This window comes from Thunnus albacares, chromosome 8 (assembly GCF_914725855.1).
Source record: "Thunnus albacares chromosome 8, fThuAlb1.1, whole genome shotgun sequence".
Classification (NCBI taxonomy): Eukaryota; Metazoa; Chordata; class Actinopteri; order Scombriformes; family Scombridae; genus Thunnus; species Thunnus albacares.
Genome location: NC_058113.1, coordinates 29,447,714 through 29,466,807, shown reverse-complemented (window position 1 = coordinate 29,466,807; position 19,094 = coordinate 29,447,714). Strand labels below are relative to the sequence as shown.

The 19,094-nt window shown below is 40.6% G+C and overlaps 1 protein-coding gene across 4 annotated transcripts in view; it reads right to left on the bottom strand.

Moving 5' to 3' along the window:
- Positions 1–4,565: 4,565 nt before the first annotated feature.
- smarcc1a (SWI/SNF related, matrix associated, actin dependent regulator of chromatin, subfamily c, member 1a) overlaps positions 4,566–19,094 on the bottom strand; it is a 28,201-nt gene continuing 13,672 nt past the window's right edge. For all 4 annotated transcript variants that reach the window (XM_044358316.1, XM_044358317.1, XM_044358318.1 and 1 more), the window contains 9 exons: positions 18,392–18,650; positions 18,061–18,222; positions 15,991–16,046; positions 14,034–14,187; positions 13,185–13,363; positions 12,781–12,915; positions 10,362–10,713; positions 10,065–10,190; positions 4,566–8,813 (listed from right to left, as the gene is read on the bottom strand). In XM_044358316.1, the coding sequence (XP_044214251.1) occupies positions 8,722–8,813; positions 10,065–10,190; positions 10,362–10,713; positions 12,781–12,915; positions 13,185–13,363; positions 14,034–14,187; positions 15,991–16,046; positions 18,061–18,222; positions 18,392–18,650 (1,515 nt within the window). In that variant the 3' untranslated portion in view covers positions 4,566–8,721. The remainder of the gene's footprint in view (positions 8,814–10,064; positions 10,191–10,361; positions 10,714–12,780; positions 12,916–13,184; positions 13,364–14,033; positions 14,188–15,990; positions 16,047–18,060; positions 18,223–18,391; positions 18,651–19,094) is intronic.

Sequence of the window (19,094 nt, the reverse complement as noted above, 5' to 3'; positions counted from 1 at the left end):
AAGTAGAAGAGAAATCAATAAAAGCAAATGCTCTTGATGAGATAGTATGTATTATGTTAATTACAAAGTCTGTAGATACCTAAAATCAAAATTACACGTGGAGGCATCTTATGCAAGCAGTGGGGTAAGATAACCTTTAGCTTTTTTCTTTATATTTGCAAGAACTACATTTAATACTCTACCGACATATTACCCATTAACCGTGTTGGTTTATGCCTGATGATACTGAACAAACTGGAATCATATTCAAACACTTTGTGTCTTTTCAGTAAATTAACAATGTTCTAAAATTGACATCTTCCCCCATTTGTATAGATGGCTAAAAAATATAAAATGTTTGTTTCTGTGCAGGTACGGTTGTTAAAACATTCATAATAATGATATAAAATGTTTCTATCAGAAGAACAAGACAAGACTGCAGCCAACAACAACTGCGGTTGCACCGAGCTGTATGTTTAATCTGTGTGTAAATCTCTTGAATGGAGCTGCCTAAGGATGCAAAATGAATTTGAGTGTAAACTGACAGTAAAAGTTTGTATTGTATCGTTAAAATAAAAGAGCTTCATGCTTCACGTCTTAACTGAAGATGCACCATCATTGTTCCCACAATGCTTGATGTGCGTCTCTTACTCTGCTCATCTGACACAAAAAATTTAAGAGCTCTTTTCCCACCATCCCCCTCCTCTTCACCTCCCACTGAGGGAGTAATCACCCTCTGGCCCCTCATCCCTCTCAATAACATCCTCATGGTCAATCTGCCGGACAGAGAAATCCCCCCTCCCGCCAGATTACAGCGCTGGACGGCTGGGATTAGGTTTTAAATGGCGATGGGAACCGTGTTATTCTTATCATTTCCCCTTCATGCGCGCACACACACACACGCACACACACAGATGCTACAGAGTGGTAAGCAGCTAAGGCAGCAAAACAACCACACCATGATTTAGGGCTTTTTGTAGCAAATTGGATGTAGAAATACAGAAAGTAATGTAATGACCTAGAATGAAATTTGCAGGTTCAATCTAAATGTACAACAATCTACAAAAGTAAAAAAATGACTCAGTATTTCCGCTACATCAGTTAAATATATTAAATAACTGAATAATGCGACATTGTTGTGTTATTCATCAGTTATTTAATTACATTTTAAACCAATCCAGTCTTCAGTTTGTTTCTCTCAATTATCAATTTTGTATAAAACGTTTTGCAGTGATTACATTTGACATGTAAAATAGAAGTAAACAAATAAGCAAGCGTTTATTCCTGAATTGTAGAGTTTTTTTATTGATTTTTTTTTTACAAGTTGTGATTGGTTCATTTAATATATTCTGTGAAGCAACTGTGTTATCATGCAAATGTGCTGTGTACAATTAACTAGTACCTCTGGAGATGAAATAAAGCATATAGTCGTATCTATTACAGTTTGTTTCAATCATAAATCAAATCTGAAAAGAAAAAAAAATATAAATATATGTGGAAGCTGATGTCACACAGTATCTCTGTAATACAAAAGATGAAAGAAGTTTGAGTATAGACGTCACTATTTTTCCAAATAAGAATGAAACACACACGTCCACAATAGCTTGATAAGCCTGTGATGTCACTACAAACTGTGCAGTTTACACACTGTGAATGAATTATGTGCAGATGTTTTGTAGCAACGTCCCTAATCCCGACACAAAGGCGACAGATAATCCAGTTTCTCCTCCTGGAGCTGCTCTTTGTGAAAAACACGGACACAATGGCAGAAAATACAGTAACAAACCTCGTTTTTTAGTCTACAAATCCTTTATTCACAAGGAAACGTGATATCTTTTGGGTTTTGGGGAGATTACTTGTCTTCTGTGTTTCTTTATTAATTAATATCATAGTATATAGTATAGTAGTGTATAGTTTACTAGGTAACCTTTTTCAAATACTCAGGACTCATACCAGTTTTCTCTTAAATCATAAAACTAAATTTTATTAGTCGACCTTAGAAAAAGTTCAAGTTTGACGCCTTATTTTTCATCTTGTTCTGCATCCTAGATTTGGCTCATTTAATATAGAATCTGGTTTACTGTTTTATTTATGTTTTTGGTTTTGTCTCATTCATGTGAAGCACTTTGTAACATTTGTAACACTTTGTATCAGTATAACTACTTTATGGGCCACATGTATGAAGTGGAAGTATGTGTACTGAGGTACTGCACTTCAGTATAATTGATGAGGTTCTTGTACTTTGAGGATTTTCATTTTGCTTGATTTTATATTTTTCTCCACTAAATCTCTGAAACATTGCACTTGAAACATTTGACTTCTGTCTGTCAGCTGTCGTTACTTTGTAGATTAAGATTTTCCAGTCAAATGAGAAGTTTGTCAAATATTGTTTTATATTTTAATTGTCCAACAGTATAAGGAAGTCGTCAGATTCAGTGATCTTTCCATGAGATACTGTTCAGAGTTTAGTGCATCAATTACTTAAACCTCTTAAAGGAGCTGTTAGCCTCTGATACATTTTAAGCTCTGGTATGTTTTGGTGCCAATACTTTTTTTTCTTTTATCTAAAGGGACACTCTACTAATTTTCCATGTCTCAGTCAATTTACGAGTCATTGAAAGTACTTCACAGCCTGTAAATACAATTGTATAATGACTTCTGTAGCTCAACCAGGTGTTTCAGCTTGAGTTGCATTATAGGAAGTGTAAAGTCAGGATATCTCTGCCACTGCAACGATTTTGACTATTCTTATAAATCTATAATCTGTCTTTAAAGTGCAGTATTAAATCACTGGAATAATCTTGATGATCAGAAAACTTCTACAACAGGTTAAAGTAGCATTAATAGATTTCTGTTACAAGCTGTAAACACAACATTGACAAATTATAACTGTATAAAGCTGATGTGGTCAACGCGTTGCTTGTACACATCCAGGAGACAATCAGCAGCATTAACATTTGAAGTCATTTTCCCTTCCAACTGGCAAATATAAGTCAAATATTTACTCTCCTTCTTTGGTTTCCACCAACCCTGAAGGAAAATATCTGGCTCTTAATGCTCCACTATGTTCACCAGCTAGTCGCTAACTTTTTCTGTGTTCTGCTCAGTAGTGAGTGAGTAGTGTACAGTGGAGGTTTTTCTGGTGAAACAGCTTCCTGCTGCTGCTGGAAACGAGGTTGATGAAAACAGAAAGCTGAAAGACAGTAAAACATTACATTGAGCTGAGGAGAACAGCATAGTTGGGTGATCATTCTGTGGGTTCATCTATATGAAATATAAACAACCCATCAATCACATTACGGTCATTTGACCCACTGATTATTGCAGCTTTATACACAGTGGTTGCAACTTTTACTTAAAAACTACTTCTACAACTGGATAAAAATGTACCTCAAATTATAATATACCACACTTATTACTTAATATCAATGTGTTGATGTTAACCATGTGTTGGTCTTAAAGGACTAGTGTGTAGTCGCATCTAGCAGGTTGCAGATTGCAACCAATTGAATACCCCTCCCCCTCCAAAGCATGTAGGAGAACCTACGGAAGCCGCGACACTCAGGAAAAACATGAAAGGCCCTCTTTAGAGCCTTTCTAGTATTTGGTTCGTCCATTCTGGACTACTGTAGAAACATGGCAGTGCAACATGGCGAGCTCTGCCAAGTCTGTTCTGCTCGATGCCACTTAATTCTACACACTGCTCCTTTAACTGTGGCCAATTTTACTTCACTTACTGGTCTAGAAAGGTCTGTCATGCACTAAAAGGACGGGTTCACAATTTTTCAATCTGTCTTAAAACAATAATTTCCTCCTGTTCATATTTAGAGGATCTCTTCATAATGCACTTACAATGTAAGTGATGAGGGACAAAATCCAGAGTCCCTCTTTGCAAAAATATATTTAAAAGTTCATCTGAAGCTAATATGAAGCTTCAGCTGTCCAAATGAGTCAAATCAAGTAGATATCTTTCAACGTTACAGTCTTTTTAGTGCCAAAGTCCCTCTTTTTGTTACTATACTTCCACCGCAGCTCAACAGGGAAACACAAAGAGGGAATTTGATGCTTAAAAGACTAAATGTGTCAGATATCCACTTGATATGACTAACTCAGACTGCTGAAGCCTCATATAAGCTTCAGATAAACCTTTAAATGCATTTTTGCACAAAATGCATTTAAAGGTTACACTGAAAAGTGCATTTGAAGCGGATCTTTTAATCACCAGTATGAACAGGAGGAATGATTACAGCGAGGAAAACCTTCTTTAGGGTTTATACAGACACCTGACTGTTATTTTAAGACAAACTTGAAAGATTATAAACTTCTCCTTTTGCCCTGTATGAGTCTAAACCAAAATTACTTTGCTGATGACCAAATACAGCATATGATCCCGTAGTTATTGACTAGTCCAGCTTCCACCTGCTGGGCTCATTTTATTACCGGTGGATATTTTCCAGACTGGTATTTCACAGTAACACCTGAAGCTTATGAGATTCAGCATGGCTTATGAAAAGCTAATTTTGTGTCTTTGTTTGTGTGTCAAGAAGCAGTGAAGAAAAATCGAACCAAGAAATGAGACATCAAACTCATACAAAACACAGTTTATTCGACAGTGTCTAGGTCCAAGTACCAACAGACCCCATACAAAATAAAAAAAGGAAAAACAAAATGCTACAAACTTCCAAAGAACAGAGATAACTTCCATCTACACAAAACTTCTCCTTAAAAATACATTACCATTAACACAAAAAAGTATCGATTAAAGATAATATATGTAAGGGGATTCCCGTCATATTTAAGTGACATTACATAACAAGCCTGGTAAGATGTCGAATGGATCGAAAAGGAGGGAGCGGTGAACGAGAGCGTGAGTCGAGATGTGTGTTTTTTGTCTTCTTCCAACAGGCTGGGAGAAGAGGGCAACAGTCAGTGATGCAGCAGTCGTGTGGGCGGGAAAAAAAAGAAACGATTAAAAAAAAAAAAAAAAGAGGAAACGAAAGGAAATGGCGACGAGAGGTAGCGAAGGGGTGCGCAGAGAGGTAGCAGATAGCAAGAGGAAGATTTCTAGAAGAGGTAGCTAGCAGATGAACGAGGAAGAGGTAGCAGAGATACTAACAGTGCTAGCGAAGGGGGGGGGGAGGAGGGAGTCGTTTGGGGTTAAGACTTCACATTAAAAAAGACCTTATTTGAGCTTATTATTAACCTGTGTGTCGACTGTGGAGAGATGAAGGATGACGAGCGCGAAATATTTTAGTATATTTAGGTTACTAACCCTTTTATTTGTTAGAATAATTCTATATTTGAAGCCAACATTCATGTTAAACTAAATGTATCAAGCGAATGCAAGTCACATGGAAGGGAAATTAACTATAAATATAATATAGACTTTATTTTAGATTTGTTTAAAGGCTAAAAACAATTAGTTGGCAAAACAATCTCGTCACAAAGTACTTTAGGAGGTGTTCTGGTGTTTCTTTTCCTCAGGGGGTTTTTAACTTTTAAAGTCGAGATTGCGACTTCATTCTTGATCTTGGAAGAAGCAGCTGACAAAACTGGATGAGAAGATCTCAGAGCGCCTAATTTCTACAATTTCCATGACAACTGGGTGAACTTCATCTGCTGAGGAAGATCATGTGATACAACAGCTAACAATTAGTTGATCAACAGAAAATTTAACCAGCAACTTTAGTAAGTTTTTAAGAAGGGTTTCAGCTCAATCTCAAATATAGAGATTTAATGGTTTTCTTCGTCATACATGATAGTGAACTGAATTATCTTTTGGGTTTTGGACTGTTTGGACAAAATAAGACATTCAAAGATGTCAACTGACTTTGGGAAATTATAGCAGGTGTGTTTGTCCTGTTTACTGACATTTTATTGACAAAACAATGAATAAAATAAAAAAAATAATCAGCAGATTATTTGATAATGAAAATAATTGTTAGTTGCAGCCCTTTGTGATACGATCAAAAGCTCTGGAGCTGCTGCTAATAGAGACTTTGTGGCGAGATCGCTTTGCTAACTGCTTTTTCTTCTGAGATCAATAATGATGAATCAACAGGAAATCTGGATAATTGATAAGCAATTGAAATAAATATTTGCAGGTTCCAGCTTTAATTCTCAGTATTTGCTGTTAATGTTTTCTTTAAATAAACAGCTGTTTATATGAAATAAACGACCTGAAGATGTCACCTTGGACTCTTCTAAATTTTCTGGGCGATTTTCCATATTTTGACACTTAATTATCTAATCGATTTAACCATAATGGAAAAAAAATAAATGTTCATTGGAGCCCTATATTTGCGGTTGTTCCCCTTGTTTAGATTTACTGCAACATCACAGGACAAAATGATCTGATGACTAAACTCTGAAATCACGATTGCTTCTCCTTGTTTGTTAACACTTGAGGACGTTGAGGTGGTTCCTCACGTGTGTTAACACACAGGAATGAGGATATTGCTAACCTTTACCATGGCTAGTGGCTAAAAAGCAATGCACAAAGGTGTGTGTGTGTGTGTGCGCGTGTGTGTGAGGTCGGGTTATGAAGTGGAGTAGGAAGGGGTTAGCGAGGTAGGCAGCACTAGGCGTTAGGAAACCGAGCAGAAGAGAGGAGAGGAGTGGGGAGGAGGTGGGGGGGAGGCGGGTTTATTGGCTACAGTATCAGCACCTAAAAAACATCTAGAAGCCCACTGCGCTGAGGAAGAGCGTCGTTCATGTTCTGATGTTTCAGTCGAGCCGCATCACAGCGTCTCCCTCTCTGTAAAAGGCTGTGTGAAGGTCAGCAGGAGATTATATGTATGTGTATGTGTGTGTGTGTGTGTGTATATGTGTGTGTGTGCGTGTGTGTGGTTGTCCAGTGCTTTGTGGCAGGGTCTGGCCAAGTCGGTGTGTGCATGCAGCCTCCAGTGTGAGCCTCAGCTTAGCTTACGTTTCTGTGTGTGTGTGTGTGTGTATATGTGTGTGTGTGTGTGTTACAGTGGTGTGGGTGGTGGGAGCAGGAGGAGGAATGACGGGTGTTTTAGCTTCCTGTCCTTCCTCAACAGTTAAACTTGAACAGTTTGTGCCAGTCATGTACTAAGATTTTACATCTTTCACATCTTGTGCATTAATGTTTAAAAGTCTGGTTATATTTAATATTTTTTTTCTTATTGTCAACAACTAGAATCAATGTATTGATTCTCCTCTGTGTCGTAGATCTCTGTTGTTGTCCAAAGTTATTATAAACACATCGATGAGCAACACTGCTGCACTGGCTGACGTGTGTTAATTCACAGCAGAAAATAGTCCAAATTCACTAATCAATCCTGTTGAGTAACATTTGTTAAATTCAACAGAGGCCAACTGTTTAGCCTTCTTTTTTTTAATGAAATTATATATTTGTGAGGTGTTTCGAAAGATTTGTCTTTAACAGGAACCAGTGGGTTTGGGGTTGAGTGCCAGTCAAAGCAGAGTAGTCAGAGGGTTTTGTCTTTTCATGCGATTTGTTGAAAATAAAAATCCAGCCTCATATTTTAAATTCAGTCATAAAAAAAACAAACAGTTCCTGTCATATTGGGGAATGATGTTACAGGTTTTACAGCATTTTGAAAGGTCGTCTTCAAACTCTTCCATCTTGTAGTGACGAATATTTGCTTCTATGTACAATGAGTTAGTTTTAAGCTGTTTCACAAGGTCCGTCTCTACTGCTTGACCCACACACGGCAACTAGATGAGTAAGGTAGCGTTGCTCTTCACTGTGGACTTTTTGTAATCATGACAAGACAGAAGAGTCTTAAAAAAAACCTGTCAAACGTTGCTTTTTGTCCTTTTACCCGCCTCTTTTAAAATATTTCAAATGTAAACTTTTTAAGCGACAGTTACATGAGAGGCACAGACCGGTCAAAGGAGGCAAAGCAGACGAGTGAACCGCCATCAAAACACCCCTCTGACTTGAACACACACACACACACACACACACACACAGAACTACAGTGTATCATTTAAAGAGGAGTGAGAGGTAGATACTCGACAAGACAAGAGTGAGGGCAGGCTGGGTGCTCTCTCTATGTGTGTGTGTGTGTGTGTGTGTGTGAGCGTATTAATGTCTGATTCATCGTCTTCTTGTGTGTTACAGCTCAGGCTGATCAGCGCACAAACACACCCCTGTATGTCTGAAGGCTCTCTGGTCTCACTAGCTCCCCCTAGTGTTTGGCTTAGAGGAAAGAGGCACCAGACAGGAAGATGTGTGTGTGTGTGTGTGTGTGTGGTTTTGTGTGTTAAGAGACGGGAAGGGGAAGGGGAAGGGGGGGGGGGGGTGTTACAGTGTCATTTAAAACAGCATTGGGAAGAGAAAGGTGAGACAGACGGAGCTTTTTCATCTGTTCTGTCTCCTTGTTTTGTTTTCTGTACACAGAGTCATTCTCTCTCCAGCCTCCATCTGGCCCAACAGAGCAGAAAACAGTGTTTATTACTAGACGAACCTTGCCGCTGTGCCCTGAGAGGAAGTCTGGATGTGTGTGTGTGAGTGTGTGTGTGTGTGTGAGAAATTGGGTCACCCTTGCCACTGAACCCTGAGTGTGTGTTTGTGTGTCTTTAGATGAAATTTATGGTTGTTTTGGGTGTTGTGGGGGAAAAAAAATACCGAGCCAGTTGCAAAGGCCATCAAAAAAGGGGGGCTGAGGTTCAGAGACAGAGTTAGATTTGTTTGTGTTTGTTTGTGTGTGTGTGTGCTTTTGTGTGTATCTGAGTGTGTGTGTGTAGGTCTTAGTTGTCAGCCACACGTCCACTCGTGGGCGCTGGAGGACCAACAGGAGCTGCAGGTATCGCTTCAGGCTGTGCAGGTGGTGGACCAGGGTCTGAGGAGAGGAAAGATGCTCAGTTTAGAAGAAGAATCTTTTGCTGATCTTATTATGTGATGTTATATTGTTTATTTCTACTGTATTGTCTGTTTAAGAGTACCAGGTGTAAGCAATCTGTTTCCACTGTTTGATGAAGACCCTGTGAGGTCGAAACCAGTGACCAGAGCGAACGTTTTCTTTTACAAAGAACACAAATGCACCACAGGTTTGATCTTTCCTGGATCCACTAGAAGAGTTCTTAGATAAATCTCAGGGGTCATGAGATGTTTAACAGGCCAGGAAAGAAAACAAAACAGTTTGTCTAGGCAAAATAATGCTTTATTTTTTCTAAAAAAAGGGAAAAACACTGTGGTTTTACTGCTTACAGGTTGTAGACGTACAACTGTGGCAAAGGATTTGATTTAATGTCTCACAAATTTTTAAAAAGTTTAAAAATAGCTGGAGTAGACTTCATGTATAGAAACTGGCTCCTTATCAAATAATCCAGATTCAATGTTGTTTCTTTTCTGGGATTTAAAACCTATAAGCTACAAAGACTGAAGGAGGATTTTAATTCCTGTAGGAAAACAGAAAGCACCTGTCTGATGGGCTCTCATCAGTCTGCTAAACTGTTTTCATCATCAAAGTGCCAGAAAACGTCTATTTATGGTAATCCAAGAACATAAAATTGGAAAAAATCATTACATTATTAAAGTGTCTATGATCAAATTGAAGCTACAGTTAAATGTGTTGACAGAATTTTACATGAAATATATTTGGATCTATTGTTTTTTGATCATGTTAAGTTATTTTAGATATTTGTATAGTGATATTTAAGTGACTGTGACAGACTGATTTAACTTTTTTTAAATGTTAGTCTTTGCTTTACTTATAAAAACATGTCATGATGATTTCAGTTGCTGATGAGCTGCAGGATCAACAAGGTTCTGGTTTGGCCTGTGATGTGATGCTAATAAAGCAATTAGCTGCAGCAGATATTCATATTAAACACCAACTGTCTGCTCTTGGGTCGCGGCCATATTTAGATTTCCAGACACATTTTTCTCTTCGGTTGTTTGTGGTGTAAATACTGGTGTAAAGTACGCTGGCTCTGGTGAACTGAACGGTGTACTCAGCACCCAAAAATAAATCCCTTTAATAAATCTGATGTACACAAACATACGAGTTTATACATGTAAACACACACACACACACACACACAGCTCAAACATCATGAGTGAATGTTGCAGAAGTGAGGTTTGTACTCACACATGCCGTTGGGAGCTCCGGGGTGACGTGGAGGCATCATGGGAGGCATGCCGCCGGGAGGGGGGCCAGCGGAGGGCGGGCCGGGCATCATACGGCCTGGCATGGGCTGGCCTGGTCCCATTGGTCCTGTAGTGCAGGAAGTATGGAGGGAAAACTTCAGACACTGGGAGGTATTGTTTGTTTTACTAAATGTAATCAAGAGTTTGCTGTGGTTGGTGGAGTTTTAATTTAAAACAATGTGTAACCATGGCAACAGATGACCCAGCAGCACACCTGCTTTGCGTTCGTGTCTCTCACCTGTCTGTCCTGGATGGTGAGGAGCCATGGGGTGGTGACCCATCGGGGGGTAGCCGGGGTGCATGGCGGCACCGGGCGGGGGCCCTCCGTGGTGGGGTGGAGGTGCTCCGTGGTGAGGAGGAGGTCCTCCGTGGTGTGGCGGGGGCCCTCCAGGGTGCATGCCTGAAGGAGGTGGCCCGGAGTGGGGTCCAGGGCCTGAAGCCTGTCCCTGTCCTTGAGCCTGAGCGGCGGCGGCGGCGGCTGCGGCAGCTTGCTGCTCCATCTGCTGCCTCGCCTTCATCTCGGCATATTTGAGCTGCTCCATGTGGAACGCCTGACGCTCGGTGAGCAGCTGCTGCCTCTGAAGCTCCAACTGCAGAGAGAGAGAGAGAGAGATGGAGGAAACGCCAAGAAAGATGATTAAATGAAGACGACCAACAGCGAGAACAACTGACAGCGACACACTTATGACTGATGGGTGACGGTCACGGTGGAGGGCAGTTGGATTTAAATTTGACAACTGTCCCCATTTCATCCTTAAATATTAGCACAAGAGAATGTGGAAGAAGGTTTGAAGGGTTTCTTTGCTGAACTATTATCTTCAATATTAATAAAAACACTCTGGTTCTTTAAAACAAAAATCTTATGAACAAATGTTTGACTAAATCTCATCGGATGGGGATGTGCGGTTTGAGGTTTTGTCAGAGAGAACATTTAATGCAATCAAGCACTAAAAACAATAATAAACACTACATCATATGAAAGCTCTGTTGTCCCTGCAGCTACGGTTTGTGGTTGCCTGCACGTCTGCACGGGAGACGGTGCACCGACTGATTCAGTGTTTGTGTCTCTAAGCTGAACTGTGTGGATCTTTGTTTTTGTTTTTTTTGTTGTTGTTTTTTTTTTTTAGACACTAAGTGTTTTATAGCCGATGGCAGCAGCAGCAGAGGTTTGGTTTCTCTTCAGTCTTGAGAAAGCTTATATAAACCACAGTCCTTTTCATGCACTATTTACAGCTGTGAAAACTGGGCTACGGTCCGGATGCTTCCAACAGGAGAACACAGTTTTACACTCTCGCTGGCGTCTCCGGGGATAGACCAGCGGCAGGACACACACACACACACACACACACACACACACACACACACACACACACACACACACACACAGAGCAGAGGGCTATTCATTTACCCTGTAGAAGCAGGTAACAGTCTCACTTGCCTGACTATACAACCGCTTTACTCTCAAAATGTTTTATTTGCAATTCATCTCCCCTCACAAAGAGGTAATTTGGCGTGTCCTCTTCAGTCTTAGTGGAGGACTTGGACCAGGTGGGAAGCCAACTTGTACAGCGGCCAACGCTGGCAGATGAACTTCAAATATTTACTGGCTACTAATGTCAATTCAGCAACCACACAACTGTGTAATATTGGTCATTTTTGGATAATAATTCCAAAAATCTGTATTTTAATTCAGTGCTTTCCATGTACACTTCTTTGTTCCAACGTCTTTATCATCCAGAATCACCATCATCATTTTTACATACACTGGCATTCTGAAATTATTTATCCATCATTTTAGATTTTTGTCATTTTCAATCCTCAACCGATGTTTATTTGTTTTCCCTCTGGAACCACAAACAAACAGGCTTTATACAACTGTTTTAGTTGTATAAACACTGAAGATATTAACTATTATGAGCGATTTGGTACCAATCTAAATCCAAGAGGACTGAAAAAGGTACCTTTTTACCTCAGCTGGGTTGTGATTACATTTCAGATCAATCAGAAATTCTTCTGACTGATCAAAAATAAACATGTCTCCTGTTCAGCAGAACACCTGTTTAAGGTTTTTTTTGAATGTGCATACTTTTTTCTCCTAATTGTTGAAACGCTAAATATAATTAGATTCAATAAGCGGTTTGAAAGGATTCAGATTAAACACTTAGACTCCAATTTTGGTCTAAATATGCTGCACAGTGTTTCCTTTACTTTCTGACAGTTATGATACTGAACCATCAGACTGTTATGTGTGAATGTGGGGAGCTTGTAAATGTGTTTCATGTTGTCCAACGTAGGGCTGCAACTAACGATTATTTTCATCATCGATTAATCGTTACCTTAAAGATTTTTAATTTACTCTCATGTATGACAAAGAAAAGCAGGTTGAAAATGACTCAGAAAAGTTGCTGATTCATTTTTGAGTTGATCAACTATTTGATTAATTGACTAATTGTTACAGCTCTCGTCCAATGTTTAATATTTACATTTACATTTAAGGGAGTGGCTGTGACTTAAAACTGCATGATGAGCTTCTGTTATCAGTGACTAGCTAACTAGCTGAGAGCTCTTACTGAGCGTACAGGGAGTGAAAGTGAAATACACCAGCTGGAACTCAATAATCAATACTGTGCCGTCATCCTTCTCAAAGCACAACTTACGGCTTCTTTCTCTCGATCCATGATGGTCTCGAGCTCCTCGAAGTGCCTCAGCTTGATCTCTAGCTTCTTCATCTGGGTCTCCACCAGCAGAGCAACCAGGGACTTGATCTTCCTCTCCTCCACCGCTGCCAAGTGCTGAGAGGAAGGAGAAGACGAGACAAACCGTAAATATCTGATCAATGTCAAACAACGACATGACAGTTACATCGTTATGATATCTTGACTTGATGTTTGGCTCATTCTGGAAGTTAAACTGTGACAAGAATTTCACCTTGGTGGTGTAACCCTTTTATACATTTCCTATATTTTACAGGAACAAACCACAGAGGTTTATAGTCAAAAAAAGTAAACATGAGACTTGCTTATGTGTGTTTTCTATGTCTCAGTCGGCACTGCAGTCTCACCTTGGCCTTTGTGGCAGCAGACGCCAGGGCAGCGGCGGCCGCGGTTGCGATGTTTCCCTCTCCGATGTCGTGCTCCAGCTTCTTCCTCTTGTCCTCTCCCTCCTCCGTAGCTGCCTTCTCCTCTTTATCTTTCTCCTGCTCCGAGGACGACGTCTCCATAGCCTCCTCCTTGTCCTTGTCTGACGGGGACGAAGACAGAAAGCAGAGCAGACGGTGTCAAACACATAAAAATGTCCTTCTGAACACTTGTGTAAGTTTTAAAGCAAAGCTTTAACTTTTGCTGAACAGCGACTCCTGTGGCCACAAGTGGCATTACAGGATAACCATCATGGTTTGCAATTGTTTGTGTTTTGTGCTGTTCCGTCTGTATTTTAAAGGCCCAATAATGAAAAATGTCTATTATAATTTCCTGCAGCCCAGGATAAAGTTTTCAAATGTCTTGTTTTGTCCGACCAACAGTCCAAAACTCAAAGAAATTCAGTTTACAATTAGATAAAACAGAGAAAAGCAACAAATCTTCATATTTGACGAGCTGGACCCAGCAAAAGTTTAACATTTTTGCTAATTATCAAAATGATTATCAAAATAGTTGCAGATAAATTCTCTGTTGATTGACTTATCGATTAATTGACAAATCGCTGCAGGTCTACTTTACTACTAGTAACAAATAAATAAATAAATAAATAAAATCCTACAGATCTCTGATTTTACATAAAGAGGAACAAATCTTTTGATACGTAGACCTGAGAAAGATCCTTACTGGACTAAAACATGTTCTAGTTGTGAGCTCATGAACTAGAAGTGTGTTGGGACATATTTTAGTATTTTTGTCATGAATCTCAGTGTTACCTGCTGGAGCGGTCTTCGCCTCGCCTCCCTCTTCGCTCTCCTCCTCGCGCTCCGACGTCTCCGCTCCCTCCTTCTTCACCTTCTCCGTGGTTTCTGTCTTGTCGCTCTTCTCCGCAGACTCGCTGGGCTTCTCCGCTTCGTCCTTCAACTCCGCCTGAACGACGAGGACACGGACAGATGATAAAGTAAGAACAGGCACACGAATAGACACTTGTAGAACAAATGACTGACATACAGTATCAAAAGGAGAACATCAACTAAAATAAATGTGGATACGATCATTTTGAGGGGTCATTCTAATTTAAATCTATGTGGCCAGTAACAGCTGGTAAACGCTGTGATGCACAGGGTATTAAAGGGAAACAGAATACTGGGTCGAATCATGACCCCTATTCACTTTCCGAGGACAATCGCTGTGATTTGGACAGAGTGTCTGACACTGGATAATGGATGCTAATGAAGAAGCCATCAGGCACAAAGCTGCCCAGCAGAGCGTGGACAACGATAACTGCCGTTACATTCACCCGCTGGGCCTTTTCCAAACTATATGGTCTAAATGTAGAGGAATCAAATACAAGGTGGGAGAGAGAAAAAGTGTCAGAGGGAGGACGAATACAGAAGAACAGCAATGGGACGGCTGACAAAAAACAGACATGCGCCAGGCAATTTAGTCACTTTTAAAACAACTGATATTAAAATATAATCAAATGAGTGCTTCTGTCGATCCACAGAGAGGTCAGATTCATACTAAGAACAGACCTTGACATGCATTTTCATTCATAAATGCATGACATGTAGGATGATGCCTGGAGATATGCGAAACAGATGACCTGATTTGATTTAAAAATTGAAGAGATTGTGCCTTGCCGTCATTGCACGTAGCTATTTATAGTAAAATACTGAAAGCTTTAAGGCCATTTCTATTCTTTTGCATTTGGATATGCTTAACTTTTTTTTATTCACACAGTGTGTATATCAAGGCACAAAATTAGCAACAGCCAAATGCTGATGAAATATGCAAGTGGCTGGTAGATCTTCACTCACTAGCCAGAAAAAAACAATTGTGATCTATTGAGAAGCTGGTAAAATTTAAACATTCACTAGTCATTTGGCCGGTGGACAATAAAGTTCATTTTGAATCCTGGTGTACATGCTGGGGTTGTGGGGGTTATAGTATCTATAAAGCTTGCAGGTTATGGAGTTATACAGCGAGAGAAGAGACTTTTGTTCCCGGTGTTTGTTCCTCAGACAGCACTTCTCTCCAGGCTGGGAGCAGTTTTATGGGGTACTTATGTTGCCTGAGAGGAGGCGTTGCCTGAAAGGTTAAAGTCAGGGGGGAAAAAATAAAAAGTCTCTCATGAAAAGTGAACACTATAGATTACATCAACGACTGCAGTGCACAAGTTGTGCACTGATATTTGGGGTGCAACTCATCTGCAAGGGCAGTGCAGCAACTGCTACAGTTATCTTGTGCTTCATCTTCAAAAAAAAAAAAAAGGCAAGTGTTCGGGTGCATTTTGGATTTAATAACTTAATAATTAGCTTATCGAGACAGATGTTCAGTATTTTGTGAGCTGTCAGAGACTACCATTAGCAGAGAGAGGCACAGAAGTCCAGCACTAACAATCGAGACCAGCTGACCAACACACTCTGCAGCACTTTAAACAAAACTTCAACCAACTCTGGTTGAGCAAAGAAAACAACTCAGTCCGTTTCATTTCAACAGCTCCAGTGCCTGTACAGGTTTTTTTTTTTGGATAACCATAGTTTTCCCTGATATCAGCGTTGTAGCAGAGAAGCTGCTCTCCACTGCTGGAGACGTCACACTGATAACAACAAAACTACTGAAAAGTAGCATTTTGGTCAACCTGTGCTGTTCTTAATTGTGCTTCATATATACACATATAAAGTGACTTTTCCTGAACTTTGAGCTATTTCTTTTTTGAAGTATTCTTACCTTATCACCCTGCTGGGAGTCTGTGTCCGTGTCAGTCTTTTCTGCTTCTGTGGTTTCTGTAAGTGACAGAAGGGCAGAGAAATGTCACATCACGTCACCGACTAAAACTGATCCTGATTATTATGTTGTAGCCTAAATTTTCATTTCAATCCCTTCCCAAATGAATTGTCTTTAAAAAAAAAAGATACGATATGTAAGATTTGGCCAGATCCAAATAACACCGACGACGTCTGCTGATGCAGACGCTGGCCGGGTGAGACATCAGCTGGCCGTCTCAGCTGCATGATCCAGTGAACCTGCACCGGGTTGCACCAGCTATGTGTAAACTGGCATGATGGCATTTGGCATCGTAGCACATTGTAGTAAGTTAGATCGATATTGAAATATCATGAATAAATTAGGTGCTGGATTATCATGTTGCAAAATGGCAGCAATTAATTTTAAAAAAATGATGCTGTGTGGTAGAAAAAGCGCTGTTATGACATTTTATGATTTACACCTGCCCTCGGGGCGAGTGTGTAACTATTCAGTTGTTACTCAGAGTTACGTTGTAACTCATCTCTGTGGTGAAACCACTTTCTGATCTGTGCAACTATTTTGTAATTTACCGCTGGCTCTGATGTCTCTGTAGCATTTTGATATCTAGAAGTCTCCGCACAGACTCACAGCAAACATTAAGCTATACTCAGTGAGTGATAATGGTGGTGGGGTGATGCTGTCCCCTATTTGTTTGGATCAGGTGGTCAATTCTTACATACTGCACCTTTAAAAAACAAGTAAAAATCAGGGTGAGATTCTGTTCATGGATGCATAATCACACACACAGATTAGAGATTAATTTTCCACATATTGGCAACAGAATGAGGCAATGGTGTCAAATCCAAAGGTTTTATGTTAAATGCATTTTAAGACTCTCTGAGGGTAAACACCATCATAAGCAAGAGTTTGAGAGAAAGACATCAGGAGAGGAAATTAAGGCCAAGGACATTTTTAGCGAACAGGCCTAACAGGAAGAGTGTGGAGCAAGTATAAGTGTGAACACGCACGTGACCGGGTGAACACATGTGTACAATGAGTGTTAAACCGTGTCTCGGGTGCACATGAGCGTGTGTTAAAGGTCTGAATATTGATCGTGTGACGCGTGTGTCGGTCGAGCGCTTCGGGCCGGTCGAGGCACCGAATGCATTTAAAGTTTACTGATTGCAACTGTGGCTCTTAGAGGGCGTTTATTCAGGTGTAACAGATGATTGTGGCGTTGTGTGTGTGGATGTGTGTGTGTGTGTAGAGGAGAGGAAGAAGTAAGCAAAAGTGAAAGAGAGAGAGAGAATTTTTTTTAAGAAAGCACAGAGGCAAATAGAGAAGGAGAGAAAGAGATAAGCACATGGTAGAGTGTGATGACCCAGTTTTCTGCTTCCCCCTCCTCCCACTCCCCCTGCCCCATCTGCCACCGTTGTTTTAATCCACTGGTTACTACGGATGTATGCACACACACAAACACACACACACACACACACACACACACTCCTGCATTGTTCATCCCTCTGCTGATAAAAACTGAGTGGTGCACCGACTTCAAATGTCAAGACACGATTATCTCTGTCTGATATTCAGGTGAAAACAATCTTTTGTGTTGAAAGTTGGAGGAAAAAATAATGGATGAGAGTAAAGGACAGAGTGATGACACTGTCTACTCTTCCTTTGGCCTTAACATGTCCTCACACATACAGCAATACTCTGCACCACAGATGTCTCTTCCTGCTCAATGGCTTGCTGGTGAAACTGATTATCTGCTGCCCTCTAGTGGCTGCAGACATTACAACACACAAAACTACCGAACCCTGTGTGGATCAAATTTTACTGGTTATAACTGCTATACATATATTCCCTCGCTTTTTTAAACTGATGTTGTTTTGTTTTTTTATTATTTCTGTTTTGTAACAATTTTATTATTGTTTATTGATGCTGTTTAATGTGAAGCACTGTGTAACTGAGTTTTACAGTTTTATACTTTCATTCATGGGTTTCTGACACCTCGGCTGCCGTTTGTAGCCCTCGTTAGGCGTAACTCACCCGTCTTTTCTGGCTCATCTGGGGCGGTGCCAGCGATGCCGCTGCTCTCCAGGCCGAAGGCGGGGTCCACCTTGCCCGTGCTCCTGGCCGCCTCCTGCACCTTTTTCACGTGAGCCTCCACCAGTTCAGCCGGCACCTCCTCACGCACACGGGAGAACTCCTCTGCGGACGGAGGACATTTTCAGTTCATGACCGACATTAATATGATACTCTCAAGGTGTGTCCAGAGTGAAAAATGCTACTGCCTTGCATTATTTGCAAAAAATTGACTGCTGAACCGTTTTGGGTGTCATTATCAGTCGATTTAACAGTCAAAACAGTTTAATCTTACCTAGAGCTGCCCTGGCGGCAGCGGACGCCACTCTGGGATCAACCACAGAGGCAAGGAAGGCAACAGTACTCATGACGGGGTTTCCAGACTGGCTGAAGGGTATTGGCTGGTAGGCGAGAGGGCCCAGGGAGGCCTCGGTGCTCTCCAGGTACGGATCCTCGATGGGCAGCCGCAGGAAGTGCAGGATACACTCGTCTTGGGTGCGTGAACCGACGTGCTCCGACACTTTGTTCCAGTCGTCTTTGAACATCTCGAGGGCCTGTTAGCAGGTGAGGGGAGTTATAACATTAGGGCTGCGACTAGCAACTATTTTCTATTAATCTGAAGAATAATCTTAATTTTGCGATGAATCTTATAGTCTATGACTTTTAAAAAAAAAAATAGTGAAAAAATTGCATTCACTGTTTATTAGAGGCCACTGTGATGTGTTTAATTTACTTGTTTTGTCTACTAACAGTCCAAAACCTTCAGCTTTTCAATTAACTGTCATATGATAGAAGAAAAACACCAAATCTGCACATTTGAGAAGCTGGAACCAGACACTGTCTACATAATGAGTCTTAGTGGTCATAACACTTTGTCAGTGTGAGCAATATTGATTGATGAGCAACTGAAGCGAGGGAGGACAGAGCTACAGATTTAAGGTGTGTAAGGTAGATGACAGGTGGAGGGAAAGAGGGTTTTGCATAGTGGAAAGGAGTGT